This window comes from Leucoraja erinacea, chromosome 24, assembly GCF_028641065.1.
Source record: "Leucoraja erinacea ecotype New England chromosome 24, Leri_hhj_1, whole genome shotgun sequence".
Classification (NCBI taxonomy): domain Eukaryota; kingdom Metazoa; phylum Chordata; class Chondrichthyes; order Rajiformes; family Rajidae; genus Leucoraja; species Leucoraja erinaceus.
This window is the reverse complement of record NC_073400.1, coordinates 478106-503676: the sequence shown is the minus strand read 5'-3', so window position 1 is coordinate 503676 and position 25571 is coordinate 478106. Positions and strand designations below refer to the sequence as shown.

At 48.7% G+C, this 25571-nt stretch overlaps 1 protein-coding gene across 3 annotated transcripts in view; it reads right to left on the bottom strand.

The window, feature by feature from the left end:
• LOC129708546 (mitochondrial import receptor subunit TOM40B-like) overlaps positions 1–25571 on the bottom strand; it is a 98866-nt gene that overhangs the window by 11250 nt on the left and 62045 nt on the right. For 2 of the 3 annotated variants that reach the window (XM_055654349.1, XM_055654350.1), the window contains one exon: positions 518–572. The exons of the other annotated variant lie outside the window; for it this stretch is intronic. In XM_055654349.1, the coding sequence (XP_055510324.1) occupies positions 518–572 (55 nt within the window). The remainder of the gene's footprint in view (positions 1–517; positions 573–25571) is intronic. 3 annotated transcript variants of the gene reach the window in all.

The window sequence follows — 25571 nt, the reverse complement described above, 5'->3', positions numbered from 1 at the left end:
GTTAAATGGTGCGTCAACAACACCCACCTCTCACTCAACGTCAATGAAATCAAGGAATTAATCGTTGACCATGAAACGAATATTGTGAGAACATGTGCCGGTTTTCACTGGTGGCTCCACAGAAGAGAGAGCTAACACCTTAACATTCCTGCCCACCTGTTCTGGGCCCAGCTGGGATCAATCGTAAAGAAGGCACATTCTTAGAAGTTTAAAGACATTTGTATGTCACTGAATACTACAACAAATGCACTCCAGAGAGTATTGTGACTGATTGCATCGTGGCCTGGTCTGGCAATTCAACGCACAGGAATCCATGGCTGTGGAGAGTGGTGGACTCAGCCTAGTCATCAACGAGCATCACTTGCCACCACCTGGAGCAGAAGAGGCTGAGAGGGAACCTGGTGGAGGTAACTAAATAATGAGGACAGAGAGGGAGATAGTGTGGGAGGATGGGGTGGGGTAGAGGGGGAGGGGATGGGGAACCATGCTGTACTGCCATCCCTCCGGAGGAACATACCGGTCCTGGTGCCAGGCAGATCCTCTGTATGCGGACCGGCATTACTGTCACTGACCTGGAACAGAAAGGAAGAGGGAGATCAGTGCGGATCAACAGCTCAGGGGTGAGTCAGGGCCACGTCTGACCCAGGGGTGAGTCAGGGCCGTGTCTAACCCAGGGGTGAGGTGGTGAGTTACAGGCTGGATTCTAATTCAGGGGTTCAGGGTATATCAGGGATATACTGAACAGCAGACTACCCTGGTGTGAGCTGCAGGCTGAGATTTAATCCAGGGGTTCATGTGGTTTTAACAGAAACCGATCAATGGGAGTGGGGTATAGGGTGGGATTTAATAAAGGGTTCAATTAAATTATATATAGGATGTGTCTGGATGTGTTACAGACTGGTATATAATCACGGTTGTTTGGGGAGTATGTTTTTCGAATAACAAATCCTGGGAGTGGGCCACAGGCTGGATTATAATCCCAGGGTTCGGGGGGGGGGGGGGGGGGTGGGGGGAGGGGATGGTTATATATAAAATAACAGATCCTCAGGGGTGAGTTACAGGCTGGAAACCTGACCCAGGGGTTTGGTGAGATGGGGAGGTTTATATATAGAGTGACAGATCGTGGCAGTGTGTTACAGTCTGGGATCTAATTGTGGGGTTCAGGGATTTATATATAGAATAACAAATCATGAGAGTGGATAGAGGCTGGGATTAATTTACGGGGTTTGGGGGGTTTCTATTTAAAATAACATCTCAATGCGTGAACTGCAGATGGGGTCTACCTCATATGTAGAATAACAGATCCCTACAGTGAGTTTCAATCCGGAATATCTCCCTCTCTTGATTTTGTCCACAAACCACATATTTGTGCCTGCAGCTGCACTTACATCCTGTCTCTTTCAATCTTGTCTCCGGGGAGTTTGTTCCGCACACTTCACTAAACAAACAATTTTGCAAATGCATCAAATGGTTGCACAGCCTGTCAAGCAGATATTTCAATTCCCCAATCCCTAAACCTGCTTTCCATTAAGGAACCATTTAAAAAATGTTGGAGGAAAGTGATGTCAGACAGGCCATTCAGCCTCTCATACCTGCTGCCACATTCAGTGAGACCATGGCTGATCTCTGACTCAGCCTCATTCTCCTTCACTAATACTCACACCCCTCCCCACATCCCATCATTCATTCAATTTCCCAGTGATCTCTTCCTGAATCCACTCAGTGATTGAGTCCCCACAGCCATTGGGGGAGAGATCCCCCAATTCTAGAGAAAGTAATTTCACCCCATCTCTGTCCTAAACGACCGTTCGCTCACTGAGACAATAGGCTAGGACAATGGGTGCAAGAGTAGGCCATTCGGCCTTTCGAGCCAGCACCGCCATTCAATATGATCATGGCTGATCATCCACAATCAGTATCCCGTTCCTGCTATCTCACCCCATCCCCTGACTCTGCTATCTTTAACTCTCTCTTGAAAGCATCCAGATTATTGGTCTCCACTGCCTTCTGAGGTAGAGAATTCCACAGATTCACAACCCACAGAAAAAAAAAATTTCATCTCCGTTCTAAACGGCTTACCTCTTATTCTTAAACTGTAGCTCCTGGATCTGGACTCACCCAACATCGGGAACATGTTTCCTGTCTCTACCGTGTCCAAACCCTTAATAATCTTATGTTTCAATAAGATCCCCTCTCATCCTTCTAAATTCCACAGTCTCCAAGCACAGCCACACTATTCTATCAACATATGACAGTCATGTCATCCCATGAATTAACCTCATGAATCTACGCTGCACTCCCTCAATAGCACGAATGTCCTTCTTCAAATTTGGAGACCAAAACTGCACACAATACTCCAGGTGTGGTCTCACTAGGGCCCTGTACAACTGCAGTAGATTGGTTCCAAAATAAGGAATCTGACTGACTTTTACCACATTTGCTTTGCAAGGAATCCAAGGCATCGATATCACCATCAACCTAACCTGGTCTCTTCACATTGATATGATGATCAAGAAAGTGTAATCATATATTTACTTTCTTATGCATCTGAGAAGTAGCAAAACGCCCAAGAAGATTCTGTAGCGTCTACAGAGAGTGTTGCCATAGAAGAAGACCCTTTGGCTCAACTTACTCATGCCAGCCAAGTTGGGATTCTGAGCAAGTCTCATTTACCTGTATTGGCCTATATGCTTCCACTTCATATATCGGTCCAAAAATCTTCAAAGTTGGAATTATATCCACTTCTACAGCTTTGTCTGGCAGATTGTTCCAGATACAGGCTATACTCTGAGTGAAATGATTGCCCTCTTAAATCTCTCCCTCTTAATGAGTCATACAGGCGATACAGCATGGAAACAGGCTAACTCAACTCTTGCATTCAGACCAAGATGCCCCATCTAAGCAGGTAATTTGCCTGGGGCTCGCCTTTATCCCTCTAAACATTTTCTATCCATGTATCTGTCCATTTCTCTCATGGTTTTATGAGATCACCCCTCCTTCATTCCACGGAATAAAATCATAACCTGCACAATGTCTCAGTTAGCTCAGGCCCTTGTGTCCTGGTAACATCCTCATAAATCACTACACACTTTGCAGTTTAATGGCATCCTTTTTTATAGCACCATGACATCACCAATGTCTTGTACAACTGTGTTATAATGCCCTGATTCTGCACACAATCCCCTGCCAGATGAAGACCAGCATGCTAAAAGCATTCTTCACTACCTACCCACGCCACCACTTTCAGGGAATTATGCACATACACTCCTAGAGTATGGATAGAATGAGGGTGGCTCAGCGAGTTAAAATTCTGAATTGGGGCAAGGCCAACTTTGGTGTTAGATAGAAATTTGCTCAAGTTGATTGGACTAAGTAATTTGCGGGGAAAGGAAGGGCCTGAAAGTGGAATGCTTTTAAAGGTGTGATGACGGAGTTCACGGAATGCATGTTTCTGTTTGAGTGAAGGGCAAAACAGGTGGGCATAAGGAGCTTGGATGATGAGAAATATTGAGATGCTCGTCAGGAAAAAGTAGGAAGTGTGGACCAGGCATAGACAGCTGGGATTCAATTTTAGTTTTAGAGATAATGTGTGTGGAAACAGGACTTTCAGCCTACCATATCCACACCGACCATCAATTACCCATATAGAAACATAGAAAATAGTTGCAGGAGGAGGCCATCTTACTCAGAATCCCCCTCCGCTGCGCAGGACAAGAGGATTTTTCCCATCGATGAAAAATAAACGTTATTAGTGTTTAAAAAATGTTGAGATTCTCTCTCCTGAAGGCCACGCCCCTTCCGGAGGGACTATAAAACCCAGAAATATTGAGTGCCTCAGTGAGTCTCTGCAAGATGGGGGAGCGAGAGAGTCACGTCTCTCAGTCTGAGCTGTGAATAACACTGAACACATGTCTACTAAACTGTGAGTGGTTTTACTGACCTGTCAGTACCCTTAATGTGGTTTGAAAATATAGTTTGGAAATGCTAAAGCTGTGTTGCCTTTGGTTTGGAAATGCTAAAACTGTATTGCCTTATTAAAATTGCCTTGCCTAATTAAAGTTGCCTTGCCTTCTATATAATTAAAAGTCTAATCTTGACCACTTCCTGGTTGCACTTTATATTGATTTTAGAAAAAACGCTACCACATATGGCTGTGATTTTTGGCCATCTTACTCAGTCATCAGGTGCCAAGGAATTTTCCCATCAATGAAAAATGAAAGAGTTATTAGTGTTTATAAAATGTTGAGATTCTCTCTCCTGTCAATCACACCATGAATGCCACGCGCCTTCTGGTGGGAGGTGGGAGGGACTATAAAACCCAGAAGTGTGGGCATGGCTCAGTCTCTGCAAGATGGAGGAGGGAGAGGTCACGAATAGCTGTCTTTAGTGGCCTTGCACACTGCTTCAAATGGTATGAAACTGCACTTGAATTTGGTGGCCTTGCTCCCTGCTTGAAGTGGTAAGAAACTGCACTTGAATTTGGTGGCCTTGCACTCTGCTTGAAATGGAATTTCAAGGAATAGCCGTAAGTCAACTGCCAGCCCACCAGCCATGAGTGAGTGAGCTGCCAGCACAACAGGCTTGAGTGACTGAGCGGGCAGCCCAAGAATCCATTCGGCCCGCAATGTCCATACTAGCCCTCTAGAAACCAGTCTGTACAGCACACAACACCCATACTAGCGCTCCAGAAAGCCCCCCCACTGGCCACCAATATTGGAATTGGTGGAGAGGTGGAATATTACGTTAGGGGGACCAGCCATCCCATGTGATGCTGGGACCCAACGGGTCCCACTTAGTCTAGTAATTGTATATGTTTCTATTGACTCCAGCATCTTCCACACCACCGATGTCAGGCTAACTGGTCTGTAATTCCCCGTTTTCTCTCTCGCTCCTTTCTTGAAAAGTGGGACAACATTAGCTATCCCCCAATCCACAGGAACTGACCCTGAATCTATTGAACATTGGAAAATGATCACCAATGCATTCATTATTTCTAGATCCACCTACTATCCCACTTTCATCCTTCTCACTCGGGGCAATTTTGCAGAAGCCAATTGGCCTAAAACCTGCATGTCCTTGGAATGTGGGAGGAGAGCGAAGCATCCGGAGAGACCCCACACGGTCACAGGGAAAACGCACAAGCTCTGCTCAGACAGCACAGTCTGAATGGAACCCAGGTCTCTGGCGCTATAAGGCAGAAGCTGGATCATTGGGCCACTCTATCACCCCCTGGAGGAGTGTATTCCTAGAGGAATTTTGGGAACTGAGGAGTATACTAAGGCAGGAAATCAGGAAAGCAAAAAGGGGGCAGCAGATAGCTCTGGCAGGTAATATTAAGGGAAATCGAAAGATATTTTATGTCCATTAAGGAAAACGGGGTGACCATAGAGAGAGTAGGCCCCCTCGGAGAGCAAAACAATCATCTCGGTGTGAAGTCGCAGGAGTGGGCAAAGTCCTCTGGTTTTACTGTGGATTTGTCCTCTGGAACTGTGGAAAAGGGCATGGTCTGGGGAACTTGGCACAGTTAATGGGTGTCTAGAGGGCAGTTGGTATCACGGACGAGGAGGTGTTGAAGGTCCTAAGATGTATGAAGGTAAAATCTCTCAGGCCTGATCAAATATATCTGATCCGTAGATATGACACTGTAGGAAACCAGAAAAAAAATATCAGGCTGAGATATGTCAAACATCATTAGCTACAGGTGGGGTGCTGAATGATTGGAGGGTGGCTTTATTTAAGAAGGGCTGAAAAGTAAAGCACGTAAGCCTAACACTTGTGATAGACAAGTTACTGGAGTATTCTGAGGGATAAGACTTTTATGTATTTAGATAGATGGGTTGATTCAGGATAATGATCGTGTCTCATGAATCTGATTGAGTTTTTTTGAAGAAAGAATGAAAAATGTTGATACGGGCAGAGCTTCTGCTTCTTCCATCGTGTGGAGAGCACAGTCTAAAGTTGTTGGACAACTTGTTCTATTTGATCTTCCGTTTGTGCACGTCGAGTTGATTGCATTAGTCGACACAGGGAGGACCACGTGAAGGTTGCAATCTTCCACCCCACGGGCAGAGCTGTAGATGTCTATACAGATGCCAGAAAAGCACTTGTATGTTCCACATAGTAAGCTGCTTTGGAAGGTTGGATCGCACAGGATCTGGGGAAAGCTAGCCGACTGGATAGAAAATTGGTTTCATGCAAGGAAGCAGAGGGTGATGGTGGAAGATTGTTTCTCGGACTGGAGGCCTGAGACTAGTGGTGTGCCTCAGGAAGCAATGCTGTGCCCAGTGCTGTTTGTGGTTTATAGCAATGATTCGGATGAGAATATACAAGATATGATTAATAGTGTGCTTTTTTTAAAGGGAAGAAAGATGGATATCAAAAAATTACAGTCAATTCTTGATCTGTTTGGCAAAGTTAATGGAGTTTAATTGTATTTTGTATTGTAGTCAATTTATTGTCATTATCTCATATTAGAGAAAACAAAATAAGTTTTCCTTACAGTCAAGTATCATAAAAGATAAAAAATAATAATAAATTAAAAAAAACATATTAAAATTTAAAAAAAGCACAAACACAGAAGTCCACGACACAACATAACCACAACACAACACAGTGGTACCAAAGTTTTTAAGAGGGAACTGCAGATGCTAGAGAATCGAAGGTTACACAAAAAAGCTGGAGAAACTCAGCGGGTGCAGCAGCATCTATGGAACGAAGGAAATAGGCAACGTTTCAGGCCAAAACCCTTCTTCAGACTGATCGGGGACGGGGGTGGGCGGGGACAAGAAAGGGAAAAGGAGGAGGAGCCCGAAGGCTGGGGGATGGGAGGAGACAGCAGGGGGGCTGAGGAGGGGGAGGAGACAGCAAGGACTAACAAAATTGGGAGAATTCGATGTTCATGCCCCTGGGATGCAGACTCCCCAAACGGACTATGAGGTGCTGTTCCTCCAATTTCCGGTGCTGCTCGCTGTGGCCATGGAGGAGACCCAGGACAGAGAGGTCGGAGATGGAGTGGGAGGGGGAGTTGAAGTGCTGAGCCACCGGGAGGTCAGCTTGGTTATTGCGGACCGAGCGGAGGTGTTCGGCGAAACGATCGCCCTGGACTCCATCCCCTACTCCCAATTCCTCCGTCTACGCCGCATCTGCTCCACGGATGAGGCGTTCCACACAAGGACATCTGAAATGTCCTCATTATTCAGGGAACGGGGGTTCCCCTCCTCCACCATAAATGAGGTTCGCACCAGGGTCTCTTCCATACCCCGCAACACTGCTCTCTCTCCCCATCCCCCCACTCGCAACAAGGGCCGAGTCCCCCTAGTCCTCACCTTTGACCCCACCAGCCGTCACATACAAAAAGTAATCCTCCGTCAGTTTCGCCACCTCCAACGTGACCCCACCACTCGCCACATCTTCCCATCTCCCCCCATATCTGCCTTCCGCAAAGACCGCTCCCTCCATAACTCCCTTGTCAATTCTTCCCTTCCCTCTCGTACCACCCCCTCCCCGGGCACTTTCCCTTGCAACCGCAAGAGATGCAACACTTGTCCCTTTACCTCCCCCCTCGACTCCGTTCAAGGACCCAAGCAATCGTTCCAGGTGCGACAGAGGCTTACCTGCATCTCTTCCAACCTCATCTATTGCGTCCGCTGCACTAGATGTCAGCAGATCTGTATCGGTGAGACCAAGCGGAGGTGGGGCGATCGTTTCGCCGAACACCTCCGCTCGGTCCGCAATAACCAAGCTGACCTCCCGGTGGCTCAGCACTTCAACTCCCCCTCCCACTCCGTCTCCGACCTCTCTGTCCTGGGTCTCCTCCATGGCCACAGCGAGCAGCACCGGAAATTGGAGGAACAGCACCTCATATTCCGTTTGGGGAGTCTGCATCCCGGGGGCATGAACATCGAATTCTCCCAATTTTGTTAGTCCTTGCTGTCTCCTCCCCCTCCTCAGCCCCCCTGCTGTCTCCTCCCATCCCCCAGCCTTCGTATTCCTCCTCCTTTTTGTCTTTCTTGTCCCCGCCCACAAAATAAGTTCCCCGATCAGTCAAGAAGGGTTTCGGCCCGAAACGTTGCCTATTTCCTTTGCTCCATAGATGCTGCTGAAGTCCACTGAGTTTCTCCAAGCACAACACAACACAGTGGTACCAAAGTTGAGGAAGGTACCATAGTCCAGCCAGCCTCCCCTCCAATCTTCCCAGATGTTCACCCGATGAGTGTGAGGTGTTGCACTTTGGGAAGTCCAACCAGGACAGATCTTTCACAGTGAATGACAGAGCTGTGAAGAGGGATCTAGAAATGCAGGTATACAGTTCCTTGGAGTTGCGTCAAAGGTAAATAGGATGGTCAAGAAGGCTTTGGTACATTGATCTTCCAGCCAAAGTATTGAGAATAGTAAATAGGATGTTATGTTACAGTTGTACAAGATGTTGCGGAGGCCATATTTGGAGTTTCATCTTCAGTTTTGGTCATCCTACTATCGGTAAGATATTGTTAAGCTTGAAATAGTGCAGAGAAAATGTACGAGGATGTTGCCAGGACTTGGAGTCCTGAGCTATAGGAAGAGGTTTGGCAGACAAAACCTTTTTCTTGGCATGCAGGTGGATGAGTGATGAACTTATTGAGGTGTATAAGATTATGGGAAATAGATAGAGTACATGCACATAGTCTTTTACCCAGAATAGGAGAGTCAAGAACCAGAGTTCATAGGTTTAACATGAGAGGGAAAGGATTTGCAAGTTCATGTTATAGGAGTAGAATTGGGACATTTGGCTCATCGAGTCCACTCCGCCATTCAATCACAGCTGACCTCTGCCACCTAATCCCATTTTCCTGCCTTCTACCCATAACCCTTGACACCTATTCTAATCAAGAACTTGTCCATCCCTGCCTTAAAAATATCCACTGACTTGGCCTCCACAGCCCTCTGTGGCAATGAGTTCCACAGATTACCTTTTTGAAAGAGTGCCCTTTAATTCTGAGGCTATGACCTCTGGTCCTAGACTCTCCCACCCGTGGAAACACCCTTTCCACATCCACTCAAACTGTGCCTTTCATTATTTTGTAAGTTTCAATGAGGCCCACCCCCCATCAACCTTCTAAACTCCAGCGAGTAGAGGCCTAGTGCTGTCAAATGCTCATCATATGCCATCCCACTCAGTCCTGGAATCATTCTTGCAAACCTCCTCTAGACCCTCTCCAGAGCCAGCCCATCCTTCCACAGATATGGGGCCCAGATTTCCTCACAGTACTTCAAATGGGGCCTGACCAGTGCCTTATATAGCCTCAGCATTACATCTCAGTCTTTGTATTCCAGTCCTCTTGATATGCTAATTTAATAGGAACCTGAGAGGCGGGTATATGGAACAAGTTGCCAGAGGAGGTAGGAGAGGCAGGTACAATAACAACATTTAACAGATTTGCACCGGTGCATGGATGGGAAAGGTTTAGAGGGATATTGGCCAAATGCAGGAAGGTGGGGACTAATGCACATGGGGAATCTTGGTTGGCAAGAGCTAGTTGGGCCAAAGGGCCTGTTCACATACTGAGTGGCCCAATGACTCTCTCCCTCTGCCCTGCAATACCCACCAGTGCCCTACCATTCATAGAGAATGTCCTGCGCTGGTTGAAGGTATGAAGGTAAGTTAACCAAGAATATAAAGGTGGATAGTAAAAGCTTATTTAGGTATGTGAAGAGGAAAAAATTAGTTAAGACCAAAATTGGACCCTTGAGGACTGAAAAGGTTGAATTTATTATGGGAAAAACAAAATGGCAGACAAGTTGAACTAGTACTTTGGATCCGTCTTCACTAAGGAGGACACAAACAATCTCCCTGATGTACTAGTGGCCAGAGAATCTAGGGTGACGGAGGTACTGAAGGAAATTCACATTAGGCAGGAAGTGGTGTTGGGTAGACTGATGGGACTGAAGGCTGATAAATACCCAGGGCCTGATGGTCTGCATCCCAGGATTCTTAAGGAAGTGGCTCTAGAAATCGTGGACGCATTGGTGATAATTTTCCAATGTTCTATAGATTCAGGATCAGTTCCTGTGGATTGGAGGGTAGCTAATGTTATCCCGCTTTTTTAGAAAGGCCGGAGAGAGAACACAGGGAATTATAGACCAGTTAGCCTGACATCGGTGGTGGGGAATATGCTGGAGTCAATTATAAAAGATGAAATAGCGGCACAATTGGATAGCAGTAACAGGATCGGTCCGCATGGATTTACAAGGGGAAATCATGCTTGACTAATCTAGATTTTTTGAGAGTGTAACTAGGAAAATGGACAAGGGAGGGCCAGTGGATGTAGTGTACCTGGACTTTCAGAAAGCATTTGATAAGGTTCCACATAGGAGATTAGTGGGCAAAATTAGACACATGGTATTGGGAGTAGAGTGCTGACATGGATAGAGAAGTGGTTGTCAGACAGGAAACAAAGAGATTGGATTAACGTGTCTCTTCCAGAATGGCAGGCAGTGACTAGTGGGATATCGCAAAGCTCGGTGCTGGAACTGCAGCTATTTACAATATATATTAATGATTTAGATGAAGGGATTAAAAGTAACATAATCAAATTTGCAGATGACACAAAGCTGGGTGGCAGTGTGAACTGTGAGGGGGATGCTATGAGGATGCAGGGTGACTTGGACAGGTTGGGTGAGTGGGCAGATGCATGGCAGATGCAGTTTAATGTGGATAAATGTGAGGTTATCCACTTTGGTGGCAAAAACAGGAAGGTGGATTATTATCTAAATGGTGTCGTTGGGAAAAGAGTAAGTACAATGAGATCTGGGGGTCCTTGTTCACCAGTCACTAAAAGTAAGCATGCAGGTCCAGCAGGCAGTGAAGAAAGTGAATGGCATGTTGGCCTTCATAACACGAGGATTTGAGTAAAGGAGCAAAGAGGTCCTTCTGCAGTTGTACAGCACCCTAGTGAGACCACACCTGGAGTATTGTGTGCAGTTTCTGTCCCAAATTTGAGGAAGAACATTTTTGCTATTGAGGGAATGCAGCGTAGGTTCACCAGGTTAATTCCCGGGATGGCGGGACTGTCATATGTTGAAAGAATGGAGTGGCTGTGCTTGTATACTCTGGAATTTAGAATGATGAGAGGGAATCTTTTTGAAACATATATGATTATTAAGGGTTTGGACATGCTAGAGGCAGGAAACATGTTTCCGATGTTGGGGGAGCTCAGAACCAGGGGCCACAGTTTAAAAACGGAGATGAGGAAATACTTTTTCACACAGAGAGTTGTAAGTCTGTGGAATTCTCTGCCTCAGAGGGCGATGGAGGCTGGTTCTCTGGATGCTTTCAAGAGAGAGTTAGATAGAGCTCTTAAAGATAGCCGAGTCAAGGGATATGGGGAGAAGGCAAGAATGGGGTACTGATTTTGGATGATCAGCCATGTTCACATTGAATGGCGTTGCTGGCTCAAAGGGCCGAATGGACTACTCCTGCACCTATTGTCCTAGCCTGCTCTACCGCTCCTTATACCTCAGGCCCTCGAGTCCTGACGGCATCCTCGTAAATCTTTGCCCCCTTTCTAGCTGAACAATATCTTTCATACAACGAGGTGACCAGAACTGAACAAAATACTCTAAATGTGGCCTCACAAGTTTTGTGCAACTGCCACATGACTTCCCAACTTCTATACTAAAACTCTGACTGATGATGGCCAACATGCCAAAAGCCTTCTTTATCGCCACTTACAAGGAACTGTCCCTGCATTCCAAGATCCCTCTGCTCTACAACACTCTCCATAGCCTGGCCATTCACTCTCCTGCCCTGGTTAGACTTTCAAAAATGCAACACCTTGTACTTATCTGCATTAAACTCCATCAACCATTCCTCAGCCCACCTGCCCAACCGATCAAGATATTTCTGCAATTTTTGACAACCATCTTCACAACCTACAATACCACCCACTTATTGTCATCTGCAAACTTACCAATCATGCCTCGTACGTTTTTCATCCAAATCATTGATGTAGATGAGGAACAAAAATGGGTCCACAACAAACCCTGGGGCACACCACTAGTCACAGGCCTCCAGTCCAAAAAAACAACCTTCCATCATCTGCTTCCTTTCATGAAGCCAATTTTTTTTATCCAATTGGCTTGCTCTCTTTGGATCATATATGATCCAGCCGACTATCCCGAACCTTTGCTGAAATACATATATACAACGTCTACTATCAGAGTCCCAATCAATATTGGGATAGGTAATATTCCATACTTTGACAACCCCATTAGTCCTGCAGCTGTCTGCAATCTCCTGGCCTCTTTGATCTTCTAATTCCCATTCACTTTTTGGGAGTATAAATGTCTGTAGATCTGTTTATCAAATTATATGCTATAGAAATTATTCTGATGGAATGCATCTAAGCCTGGTGTGGCAACTGCTCTGTTCTCGACCACCTTCACACCCCTTTCCCGGAGTTACTGCTATGTACTCTTAACTGCACATTAATTTGGTTGCTCCATTTTTACACGTTAGTATTTTTTGCACTTCTTTAGATTGCACTACAAACTTTGCACATTTCTGCTGTTTTGCCATTGTTGGAATTGTTGAATTTATCGTTATGGTGACTAACCTATACAGTCATGTCCTTCGTGTGAACAATGAGTCTCATTGCACTCCGGTATCTTCTATCTGCCGGCTGCCTGCCTGACTTGTGGCTGTCAGCCTCTGATTCGTTGCTACGCCAACACCAGACGCAGAAACACCCAGATTTTTTCCATTTTGGTAGAGATTTCACTTTTCATTCCAAGTATCCACTCCTGATTAAATTTCGTCGTGTTTATGTACACATTTTTAATAAAATTCTTCTCCACCCCCCCCCCCCCCCCCCAAAATTTCAAAAGAAAACTGCTCCTCACCCATAGAATGTTGGTGAACGTTCCATCGTGTGATGTCACAATGCCCAATGCACACAGATGTCCAATCGGAATAGATCAATTTACATAGGCCTTTGCAGCAGCCCCAGGGGTGGGTGGGGAGAGAGGGGAAATAGTGGGGTGGGAGGGGGAGGGGTAGGGACAGTCCATCTGTTCCCCATTCCCTTTCACCCACAATCCTCTTTCTCTATTCCCACACACATGATGACGAGCTTCGACACAGGCTGCGGGGGGTGGGGGGGAGGGTGGGGCTGAGGCTGGTTCAAAGGCATATGTAAATGGTTCCATTCTGATTGGACATCTGTGAGCATTGGGCATTGTGACATCACACGATGGAACGTTCACCACCATTCTAATAATAATAATAATAAATTTTATTTATGGGCGCCTTTCAAGAGTCTCAAGGACACATTACAAAAATTTAACAAGTAGAGGAAAAACATGTAAACGGAATGAAATTAATAGTAGAGACATGACTAGTACACAAAGTAAAGACAGAATTCAATTTAAAACACAATATGAGGCAATTCAAGCACAGATGAAAAGGGAGGGGGACGTGGGGCTAAGGATAGGCAGAGGTGAAGAGATGGGCCTTGAGGCGGGACTGGAAGATGGTGAGGGACATGGAATTGCGGATCAGTTGGGGGAGGGAGTTCCAGAGCCTGGGAGCTGCCCTGGAGAAGGCTCTGTCCCCAAAACTGCGGAGGTTGGACTTGTGGATGGAGAGGAGACCGGCTGATGTGGATCTGAGGGACCGTGAGGGTTGTTGGTAGGGGGAGAGGAGGTCAGTGAGATATGGGGGGGCCAGATGGTGGAGGGCTTTGTAGGTGAGGACCAGGATTTTGTAGGTGATCCGGTGGGAGATGGGAAGCCAGTGAAGTTGTTTGAGGATTGGAGTGATGTGATGCCAGGATTTGGTGTGGGTGATGAGTCGGGCGGCTGCGTTCTGGACCAGTTGGAGTCGGTTGATGTAGGTGGAGCTGATGCCAAGGAGAAGTGAGTTGCAGTAGTCCAGTCGGGAGGAGATGAAGGCATGGATGAGTCTTTCAGCAGCGGGAGGTGTGAGAGAGGGTTTGAGTTTGGCGATGTTGCGGAGGTGAAAGAAGGAAGTTTTAACGACATGGCAGATGTGAGATTCAAGGGAGAGGGTGGAATCAAAGATCACGCCAAGGTTGCGGGCCTGGGGAGATGGGGAGACAGTGGTGCCGTCGATGGTGAGAGTGGGGTTATTGATTTTGCTTAGTGTGGATCTGGAGCCTATGAGAGGAGGAATTCTGTCTTATCGCTGTTGAGTTTGAGGAAGTTATGTTGCATCCAGGTTTTTATAGCTGACAAACAGTAGTTAATATGGGAGGGGGGGGGGGGGGGGGGGGGGTGGGGGGATTTGGTGCCGAGGTAGATCTGGGTGTCATCAGCGTAATAGTGGAAGTCCAGGTTGAAGTGGCGGAGTATCTGACCAAGATGATGTAGATGATGAAGAGGAGGGGGCCGAGTACGGAGCCTTGGGGAACGCCTTGAGTGACTGTGGCTGTAGCAGAGGTGTGGTTGTGGAGAGAGATGAAGTGGGATCTGTTGGAAAGGTAGGAACGGAGCCAGCTGAGTGCAGAGCCTTCAATGCCGAGGTCTTTGAGTCTGGTGAGCAGGATGTTATAGTTCACTGTATCGAAGGCTGCGCTCAGGTCGAGGAGGATGAAGATGTTGAGGGAACCAGTGTCAGCAGAGGTGAGGAGGTCGTTGAGGACTTTGAGGAGAGCAGTTTTCTGTGCTATGGAGGGGGTGAAAGCCAGATTGGAGGGGTTCAAGTAGGTTATACGCAAGGAGGTGGGAATGAAGATAGATATATATAGATATGCCATTTATTGTCACTATACATGTACAGTGAAACTGAAAGCTGCTCGTACTCAGTGCATACATACAATTTAGCACAAAAAACAAGAGAGAAAAACAAAAAACAGAAGGGAGATGGGGGGGGGGGGTGGGAATAGGTGCACAAATTCTGCGGCGCTACATTCATATATACATATATACAGATGGAAGTCCGTGTTGGGCGGTGTAATCAGTGCATGTGTGAATTTGAATTTATAGTAGATATAATTCTCGGAAAGCAACTATTCCTGAGTCTGTTTGTCCTGGATTTGATGCACCTATAGCGCCTTCCAGAGGGCAGCAGGTCGAACAGTCCAAACGCAGGATGGGAGCTGTCTTTGATGATCTTCTTTGCCCTGCTAAGGCAGCGGGAGGTGTAGATGTCCATCAGGGAAGGGAGAGGGCAGCCAATGATCCTCTGCGCTGTCCTGGTTACCCTCTGAAGCCTCTCCCTGTCTGCCATGGTGCAGCTGCCCTACCATGCTGTAATGCAGTATGTCAGCAGGCTCTCGATGGACGAGCGGTAGAAGGTCAGCAGCAGGTTAGAGTCCAGGTTGTGCTTCCTGAGGACCCTCAGGAAGTGCAGCCGCTGCTGAGCCTTCTTGATGACCGCTGTCGTGTTGTCTGTCCAGGAGATATCAACAGCGATATGGACACCGAGAAACCGGAAGGTGTTGACCCTCTCCACACACTCGCCGTTGATGTGTAGGGGGCGACGCAACTATACGCTCCAGGGTTTTTGAAAGAAAGGGGAGGTTTGAGATTGGGCGGTAGTTAATGAGAGAGGAGGGATCAAGACCAGGTTTCTTTAAGATTGGTGTAACAGCAGCAGTTTTGAAAGCGGAGGGGACAATTCCTTGGGACAATGAGGAGTTGAAGAGATTAGTGAGGTAGGGGCAGAGAACGGGGAGGCAGGACTTCAGCAGGGGAGTGGGGAGAGGGTCGAGGGAGCAGGTAGTGGGTTTGGAAGAGCTGATGAGTTTGGAGATTTCAATAGGGGTGACCAGGTCAAACTTGGAGAGGAAGCAGTGTGGAGGAGGGGTAAGGAGGTCAGTGGAGATGTTGAAAGGAGGGGCCTTGATAGGTGGTGGAGTAGATGCTGGGGAGTCGGGTACAGGGGATAAAGATTGATAGATGGTGCTGATTTTATCAGCGAAAAAGTGGAGGAATGAGTTGCAGAGATCCGGAGTAGAGGTAGGGAGAGTGTTGGCTCGAGGCTCGAGGAGGTTGCCCACTGTGGAGAAGAGGGTTCTGTGGTTTAGGCAGGGATCAGTGAATATGGAGGAGAGGTAGGCAGATTTTGCAGCAATGAGGGCATCTTTGTAGGCAGTGAGGTGGAGTTTGTAAGCTTCATGGTGGACTGTGAGAGATGATTTCTTTGTGAGTCGTTCAAGTCGGCGACCAGTCTGTTTCAGCTTACGAAGTGCAGTTGTGTACCAGGGTGAAGATGTGTTGAAAGTTACGGTTCTTGTTTTGAGGGGGGCCATAGTGTTAAGGGAGGTAGACAAGGTGGAGTTGAGATGGTTTGTGAGATCATCAGGTGAGATGGGGGCTGAGTCCAGGGGGAGAGTGGTGGAGAGGAGGTCAGAGAGATGGAGGGGATCAATGGATTTTAGATTACGGAAGGTGATTTCTCGGAGGAAGCGGGGGTGAGGTGTCGGAGAAGGGATGGTGAACCGTATAAGCTTATGATCAGAGAGGGGGAAGAGGCAAGGATGGAGGTCGAGTACCGGTTGATTTGTGGAGCAGACCAGGTCAAGGATGTGACCTTTGTCATGGGTGGGAAAGGTGACGTGCTGAGTGAGAGAGAAGTTGTCCAGTAAAAAGGTGAATTTAGATGCGAGCTTGCAGGTGGGGGAGTCCATGTGAATATGGGTGAGGAGCCGTTTTTCCTCCCTCCCCCGCCCCCTTCCCTCCCCTCTGCCCCTCTTCCACCACCCCCCTACCCCTCTCTCCCCCTTCCTCCTCCTTCCTCCCTACTCTTCCACTTCTCGCCCCCCACCCCCCTCCCTCCTCCTCCTTCCCCAATCTTCCTTCCCCGCAATCCTCCCCTCCCTCCCCCCCATCCCCTCCCTCACCACTCTCCCCCCACACCACTCTCCCCATTCCCCCATTCCTCCTCCTCCCCCTCCCCCCCCCCCTCTGTCCTCCCCCCTCCATCATCTCCCTCTCCTCACCCCCCTCCTCCTCCCCTACTCCTCCCACCCCCCATTCCTCTCTCCCCCCCCCCCCCCTTCCTCCCTCTCCCCACTCTTCCCCCCTCCCTCCCACACTCTTCCCCCTCTCTCCCCCTCCCCATCTCCCTCCTCCCCTCCCTCCCCCCCTCCCCCACCCTCTCTCCCCCTCCCCCACACCCTCTTTCCCCCCTCCCCTATCTCTTCCTCTCCCCCACCCCTCTCTCCTCCCCCCTCTCCATCTCCCTTACCATTCTTGCCATGGAGGGAGTACAGAGAAGGTTAACCAGACTGATTCCTGGGATGTCAGGACTTTCATATGAAGAAAGACTGGATAGACTCGGCTTGTACTCGCTAGAATTTAGAAGATTGAGGGTCTTATACAAACTTACAACATTTTTATGGGGTTGGACAGGCTAGATGCAGGAAGATTGTTCCCAATGTTGGGGAAGTCCAGAACAAGGTTCACAGTTTAAGGATAAGGGGGAAATCTTCTAGGACCGAGATGAGAGTGGTGAATCTCTGGACTTCTCTGCCACAGAAGGTAGTTCAGGTCAGTTCATTGGCTATATTTAAGAGAGAGTTAGATGTGGCCCTTGTGGCTAAAGGGATCAGGGGGTATGGAGAGAAGGCAGGTACAGGATACTGAGTTGGATGATCAGCCATGATCATATTGAATGACAGTGCAGGCTCGAAGGGCCGAATGGCCTACTCCTGCACCTATTTTCTATGTTTCCCCTCTCCTTACCCCTCTCCCCTCTCCCACCCATCCCTCTCTCCCCCACCCTCCTTCTCACCTCTACCCCCCCCCCCCCCCCCCTTCCCTCTCCCCCCCCCTTCCCCCTTCCCCTCTGTCCCTCTTCCACCACTCCCCCCTACCTCCCCTTCTTCTCTCCTCCACCCCACCCCCTCTCCCCCCCTCCCCCTCCCCCCCTCCGCTCTCTAACCCCACCCCTCCCCCCTACCCCTCTGACCCTCTTCCACCACTCCTCCCTCCCATCTCCCCCCCCCTTTCCCACTCTTCCACTCTCCTCTCCCCCCCCCCTCCCCCCCCCACTCTCCCTACCCCCCTCTTTCCTCTCTCCTCCCCCTCCCTCCACACTCGTCCCCCCTCCCCTCCCCCCATCTCCCTCCTCCCCTCCCTCCTCACCTCCCCCACTCCTCTCCTCCCCCCTCCCCCCTTCCCTCTCTCATCTCCCTCCCCCACCCCCTCTCCTCCTCCCTCTCCTCACCCTCCTCCCACCCCCATCCCTTTCTTCCCTCACCCCCCCTCTCCCTCTCTCCCCCCCCTCCCCCCCCTCTCCACTCTCTTCCCCCTCCCCCTCCACACTCTTCCTCCTCTCTCCCCTACCCCACACATCTCCCCCTCCCTCTCTCTCCATCCCCTCCCTCTCTTCTCCTTCTCCCCCCTCCTCCTCTCACCCCATCCCTCTCTACCCCACCCCCTTACCCCCCCCCCCTCTCCCCCTCTCCCTCCCCCCCCCCTCACTCTCCACCCCTCCCCGCAAACGCCGTTGGGGAAGACGGACCCAATGCGTCTGCACTTGGTCTAGTAATATATAATATCTGAATCTGGTCTTGAATCTGAGTCTGGGTCAGTTAGATGTGCAAATGCATTTCCATCTAGCCAGTGTGTGAGGATGGGGAGAGGTGTGTGATAATGTTGATCATCTCCAACGGGGAACAGCTGCTGATATGTGTGGATGGGGAGAGGGGGGTTAGAGGGTTAACCAGGCGGATGTGTATGGGGAGAGGTGGCGAGGGAGTTAAACTCGCCGATGGGGAACCGACTGCCAAAAATAAATCTGTCTTTTGCCCTGCGGTCGGTCAAATGTAAATGGATTGATGAGAAAAGCAGGGAGAGCGGGAGTTTCATCTGAGCGCTCGATCACGTTAGTCACAGGTTCCTTGTGCCGACCGGGATGCCTGTGATTTCCGATTTCACAATTGCACTCTGAGTTAGCAATAGATAAATTGCCCTGAAGTGAAGCACAGATCAGCAGGGTCTGGAAATGCTGCCAGAGGCTGAGCGGTAGAGAGAGAGAGAGAGGGAGGGAGGGAGAGAGGGAGGGAGAGAGGGGGAAATGGTCACACAGAGAGGTGGAGGGGGAGAGAAACAGGGAGAGAGAAAGAGACACAAGCAGTGTGATAAACGGAAGGAGGGAGAGAGAGAACGAAATGCAGAGAAATAGAAAATGAAAATCATATAGAGAATCGGGGAGAGAGAGAAACGGGAGAGAAAGATAGAGAGAGAAAAGTGAAAAGCAGGGAAAGGGACAGAGAGAGAGAGAATGTGAACCATGCCACCCATTGATACGTTCTGTGTCATTTCACCTTCTCATCCACTCAGTACGCACTTGATGTAATTTGGATGTTAATTAACCTCCATTACCCAGGTGTCTTTGGGGGGAAAGAAACCGAAGCGCCCGGAGAAAACCTACACGGTCCCGGGGAGAGCGGGCAAGCTCCACATAGATAAAACCCAGTCAGGATCAAACCGGACATTGTGGTGTTGTGAGACAGCAGCTCTACCCGCTGCACCACTATTCTATTCTCTACAAAAGAGAAAATAGAAGAAAGTCAAAATATTTTTATTAATGAATAAAATTTACAAAAATATAGTAAAAATAAAGAATTCACCTTCTCACTCTCGCCCCTCCTCCTCCCCTTCTCCGTTCCTCCCTCCCTTTCCCTACTGCCTCGCTCCACTCCCAGTCCTCTCTCCTCCCTTCTGCCTCTCACACTCTTTCTCTCCCACATCCTGTTTCTGTCAGCTACACAAGGGAAGGGAGTGGAGGAGAGAGGGAGAGGGGAAGTGAGGATATGGGGAAGGCAAGGGGTGTGTGGAAGGCGGGCACTGCACCGATCGTGGTCTTTGATGCTTTCAAATGTAGGTCGATTCCATCCTCGTCTAACAGAGGATAATCCCCTGTATTCCCCTCCCCCAGCCCCACAGTGCGAAGGCAGCAGAGCCTAGAATGGGTGTTGTTGGGGACAGAGGGAGACAGAGACGGAGAGGAGAGGGGGTGAGGGGAAGGAGAGAGAGAGAGAGTCAAAGCAACAAATGAGGAAAAGGACAATGCTCTGGCCGATGGAAATGTCATTGAATCGAATGTCAGGAATAGGTGGTCAGACTCTCCCATTGGAGATTGAAGTTGCCTGGCACTCGTGTGATGAGGATTTTACCAGCTCGTGCATGAATGTCGTCAGGGTCCTGCTGCTTGCAGGCACGGGCTGTTCACTCGCTGAGAAGGTGTGAATGGAACTGAACATTGTGTAAACATCAGTGTACATCCATACTTGTGTCAGGATGGAAGGAAGGTCAGCGATGAAGCAGCTAAAGCAAAACAACCACAACCACCTTTCTCTGTGAGATGGGTGACTACACTCATGGAGTGTTTCCCCTGCATGCCCTTCACCGCTCGGTCCGCAATAACCAACCTGACCTCCCGGTGGCTCAGCACTTCAACTCCCCTCCCATTCCCCATCCGACCTCTCTGTCCTGGGTCTCCTCCATGGCCAGAGCAAGCAAAACTGGAAATTGGAGGAACAGCACCTCGTATTTTGCTTGGGGAGTCTGCATCCTGCGGGCATGAACATTGAATTCTCCCAATTTTGTTAGCCCTTGCTGTCTCCTCCCCTTCCTCAGCTCTCGGGTTCCTCCTCCTCCTTTTTCCTTTCTTCTCCCCGCCACCCCCCATCAGTCTGAAGAAGGGTTTTGGCCCGAAACGTTGCCTATTTCCTTCACTCCATAGATGCTGCTGCACCCGCTGAGTTTCTCCAGCATTTTTGTGTACCTTCCCTAGACACACACTGGGCTACTGCAGTCATGATATCCTCCATCCAGCTAGTCCTCGTCCTGTCTCTCTTTTTGGCCTCTCACACCTGCTGCTTTTTATAGTCATACAGCATGGAAAAGGCCGTTCAGCCCAACTTGTCCAGGCTGACCAAGATGTCACAACTGCCCATATTTAGCCCTTAACCTTTCCTATCCTTGTACCTGTAGAAATATCGTTTAAATGTTGTTATGGTTCCTGCCTCAATTACCTCCTCTAGCAACGCGTTCCAAATAGCTCCCACCCTTTGTGTGAAAAAGTTGTCCTCAGGTTAAATACTATTAAATGTTTCCCTCTCAACGTCAACCTATGTTCCCTAGTTCTCTGAAACTTGAGTAAAAGACTGTGCACTCACCCTATCTATTCCCCTCGTTAACATAAACTTCTAAAAAATCATCCCTCATCCTCTTGCATTCCAAAGAATAAAGTCCTAGCCTGCCCAACACGCAGGGAGGTTCGTGGACATGGGGACAATGAACGGATGAAGTGTGCATACTTCAATGTAAGGAGTATTGTGGTAAAGCTGATGAACTTAGAGCCTAGATCAGCGTTTGGAATACAGGCACTCGCCGACTTGTGTAATTCACAACACAAACAATTCACAATAGGTGGCCCCGTTTACTGAATGACAACGAGAAGATGGCGTGGGCCTCCAGTCCACTTCATGGATATAAATCCTTCGCCCAGCAGCACAGGGAAGCCTAGTGTGAATGAGGGGGGCAGCGGAGAACAAGCCCTGGCCAAGCTGCCAACATACCCCACCCACAAGGTACACCAAGCTGCTGCAGCGGCTGCTTGATACAGCTCACAGTCTAGCCCCCGACAGACAGCGCTTTCTTCAGGTCATCACCCACCACCGGCAGGATGTGGTCAGTGGCCGTCGGGTGGAGTATGGCCTCACTGTCGGGTGGCCATGCTGTATGATTCCCTCCCCTCTCACCACCTGCCGCTCGCTGCTTCCTGTCAGCATCCGCTTTGTCCGTTTGTGCAAGAAGGTTTCCTTCAATAGTATGTGAATGAATAGACTTGAGGCGGGACCATATGGAACCTTGTATTGGGAAACAAGCATGGCCTGGTGACTGGCCTTGCGATGGGACGAGACTTTGGAGAATCACAACTCCATATGTTTTAAGATTGTTTTGAACAGGGGTAGGTTCGAATGTTGGGGGAAGGTATTTGATTGGGGAAAGGCAGATTACAATCCCATCACGCAGGAGTTAAGGAGGGTAGATTGGGACACAGCTGATCAAAGTGCAGGATCACCATGACTAGATGCCGAGAGCTCTCTTATACCTGCATTAAGGAGGCATTTAAACACACCTGTGCAATTACAAACACCTGTGGAGCCATGTGTCCAAAACATTATGGCGCCCTGAAATGGGGGGACTATGTAATTTCTGCTGCAAATTACCTCTGTAATTTCTACATGGCGAAACCAAAATGTATAAAAATACATAGATACATAGACAATCGGTGCAGGAGTACAGGCATTCATCCTTTCGAGTCAGCACCACCATTCAATGTAATCATTGGTGATCATCCACAATCAATACCCCATTCCTGCCTTCTCCCCATATCCCTATCTTTAAGAGCTCTATCTAACTCTCTCTTGAAAGCATCCAGAGAATTGGCTTCCACTGCCTTCTGAGGCAGAGAATTCCACAGATTCACAACTCTCTGGGTGAAAAAGTTTTTTCCCATCTCTGTTCTAAATGGCCTACCCCTTATTATTAAACTGTGGCCTATGGTTCTGGATGCCCCCAACTTTGGGAACATGTTTCCTGCCTCTATCGTGTTCAATCCCTTAATAATCATGTTTCAATAAGATTCCTTCTCATCCTTCTAAATTCCAGTGAATACAAGCCCAGTCGCTCCCTTTAATACCTTTTACTAAATACCCTTTAATAAAATCTGACAATGTGCACTTTAGCCACATGTGATTTTTTTTCTATTACAAATCTCAAATTGTGGAGTACAGAGGCAAATAAATGATGGGTCTTTGTCCCAAACATTATGGAGGGCACTATATTAAAAATAAGAGGGTTTAGTTTAGTTTAGAGATACAGCGTAGAAACAGACCCTTTGGCCCGCCAAGTCTGTACCGGCAAACAGTCACCACACATTTACACTTTCTTACACACACTAGGGACAATTTATACCAAGCCGATTTACCTACGTACGTCTTTGGAGTGTGGGAAATAATCGGAGTTCTCGGAGAAAACTCATGCTGCCATGGGGAGAACGTACAAACTCCGTATAGACAGAACCCATAGTCAGGATCGAACCCGGGTCTCTGGCGCAGCAAGCGCCGTAAGGCAGTAACTCTACCGTTGTGCCACCATGCCACCACCGTGCCACCAGGGTGACAACGCGGAAGGTAGGATAAAGGGGGGAATCTATGCTTGGAGCCAAAAGATGTAGGTGAGGCACTAAATGAGTAGCTTGCAGCTGTGTTTACCAATGAGAAGGGCTTAGAGTGCGATTAGCGTGGCAAATACAAATATGCTGGGGCAGTTTGACATTGAGGTTCTTTAGAGAAATAGCTTTAAGGTGGATATCCCCAAGGCCTGATGGGGTCTATCCCAGGATATTGAGGGAGGCAAGAGAGAAAATTGCAGGGGCCTTGATGAGGATCGTCATTCCTTCTTGAACAACAAGTGAGATCCCGGGGGAGTGGCCAATGTTGTTCCTTTGTTTAAGAAGGGAAGTGAAGAGAGGGTGGTGAATCTGTGGAATTCATTGCCATAGAAGGCAATGGAGGCTGTCAATGTATATTTTTGAGGCAGAGATGGATAATTCTTGATTAGTATGGGTGTCAGGAGTTAAGGGGAGAAAGCATGAGAATGGGGTTAAGCGGGAAATATAGATCACCCTGACAAATGTCTACAGCACTGTGAGTACCCTTAATTTGGTTTGAAAATGAAAATATGATTAGAGGTAAAAAAGCACTGCCTGCAAATGGTTGTTTGGGTTTGGGTTGAAGTAAAAAAAACGCACTCTCTCCCCCCCCCCCCCCCTCCCTCCCCCCCCCCCCTCCTCCATCTCCTCCCCCCCCCCCCCATCTCCTCTCCCCCCCTCCTCCATCTCCTCTCCCCCCCCCTCTCCTCTCCCCTCTCCTCTCTACTCCCCCCTCCTCCTCTCTCCTCCCCCCCCTCTCCTCCTCTCCCCCCCCCTCTCCTCCCTCTCCTCTCCCCCCCTCTCCTCTCCTCCCCTCCCTCTCCCTCTCCCCTCTCCTCTCCCCCTCTCCTCCCCCTCCATCCCCTCCCCCCCCGTCCCTCCACTAAACCCCATCCCCTTCACACACTCCCCCCCCCTCCCTGCTCCCCCACCTCTCCCCCCTCCACCCCATCCTCCCCCCCCCTCAGCATCCCCTCCCCCCGTCCCTCCCCCTATACCCCCCCTCTCTCCCCTCTATTAGCCCTAGTGCGGAAGGGGGTTGTAGTTAGTGTGTGACCCCTCATGCCCACCCCCCCCCCTCAGCACACAACCCCCTCTCTCCTCCCCCAGACCCAACTCTGTCTCCCCTCCTGGTCTATTAGCGTGATATGCGGACATCGATGGTCAGTTATGTGTGTGATGTGATCCTTTTGTTGATGACCCCAAAGTTGGAGATTACACACACAACCGCACGTTGGGGGAACAGACCCAACGGGTCTGCACTTGGTCTGGTATAGATGTATACATGACATCGATGTCAATGTGGATGGGTTGGTGAGTCCTTTTGTTGATGACACCAAAGTTGGAGAGTTGCATACAGTGAGAAATGCTGTCAGAACGTACAGCGAGATAGAGACCAGCTGCAGAAATGGGCACAGAAATAGCAGATGGGGCTTAACCCGAGCAAGTGTGTGATGTTGCATTTTGGGAGGTTAAATGTTAGAGGAAAAGATACAATTAATTGCATTCCCTGTGAGATGCGAATGACGTAGATAGGGTGCTATCTGGGTTAGAGGGTTCGTTTAATTTGTTTAGTTTGAAGGTTGGATAGATTTTAGTTTTAGTTCAGAGATACAGCGGGGAAACCGACCCTTCGGCCCACACACCGACCAGCGATCACCATACTATCCGACACAATATGGACTATTTACAATCTTTACCGAAGCCAATTAATCTACAGACCTGGAGAAACCCATGCGCTCATAGGGAGAAAGTACAAACCGTGTATGGACAGCACCAGGGGCAAGCCAGGGGCTCTGGCGCTGTAACAACTCGCGACAGCTGCACCGCCGTGCTGTCTTGCAGTGGTTTTTCTGGAACATCGGAGGTTGAGGGAAGACTTGATAGAATTGTTTAAAGTTATGAAGGCACAGATAGGGTAAACACAGAGTGGAAATGTTCAATTCAACACTAGAGGGGGGAAGTGTAATGGAGATGAACAAGGCAAATATTTTACAGGGTGGTGGCCGGGAAAGCTCCGCGGGAGTGGCGATGGAGACAGATACCATAGTGGTATTTAAGAGGCTTTTAGACAGGCACATGGATATGCAGCAATAAAGGGATATGGATACAGACAGATAAGCTCAGTGTAACTTGGCATCATGTTTGGCACAAACATTGTGGGCCTGTAGTTCCTGTGCTGTCTACATTCTCTGTTCTTGTTCTTGGGATCCCAGCGTCCGTGGCAGGGCAGCTTTCCTCACCAACCAGTCCTCTCTGCTTCTTTCTACGTCCACTGATTCCCCTCTCTCTCCCTCTTGCCCCCACTTTGCTCTTCTCTGCCCTTTGCTATCATCACGCCCAGAATGCTTCTTCAACTTTCCAACTCTCTCTCCGACTTTGTCATGACTCTACCCGTCTT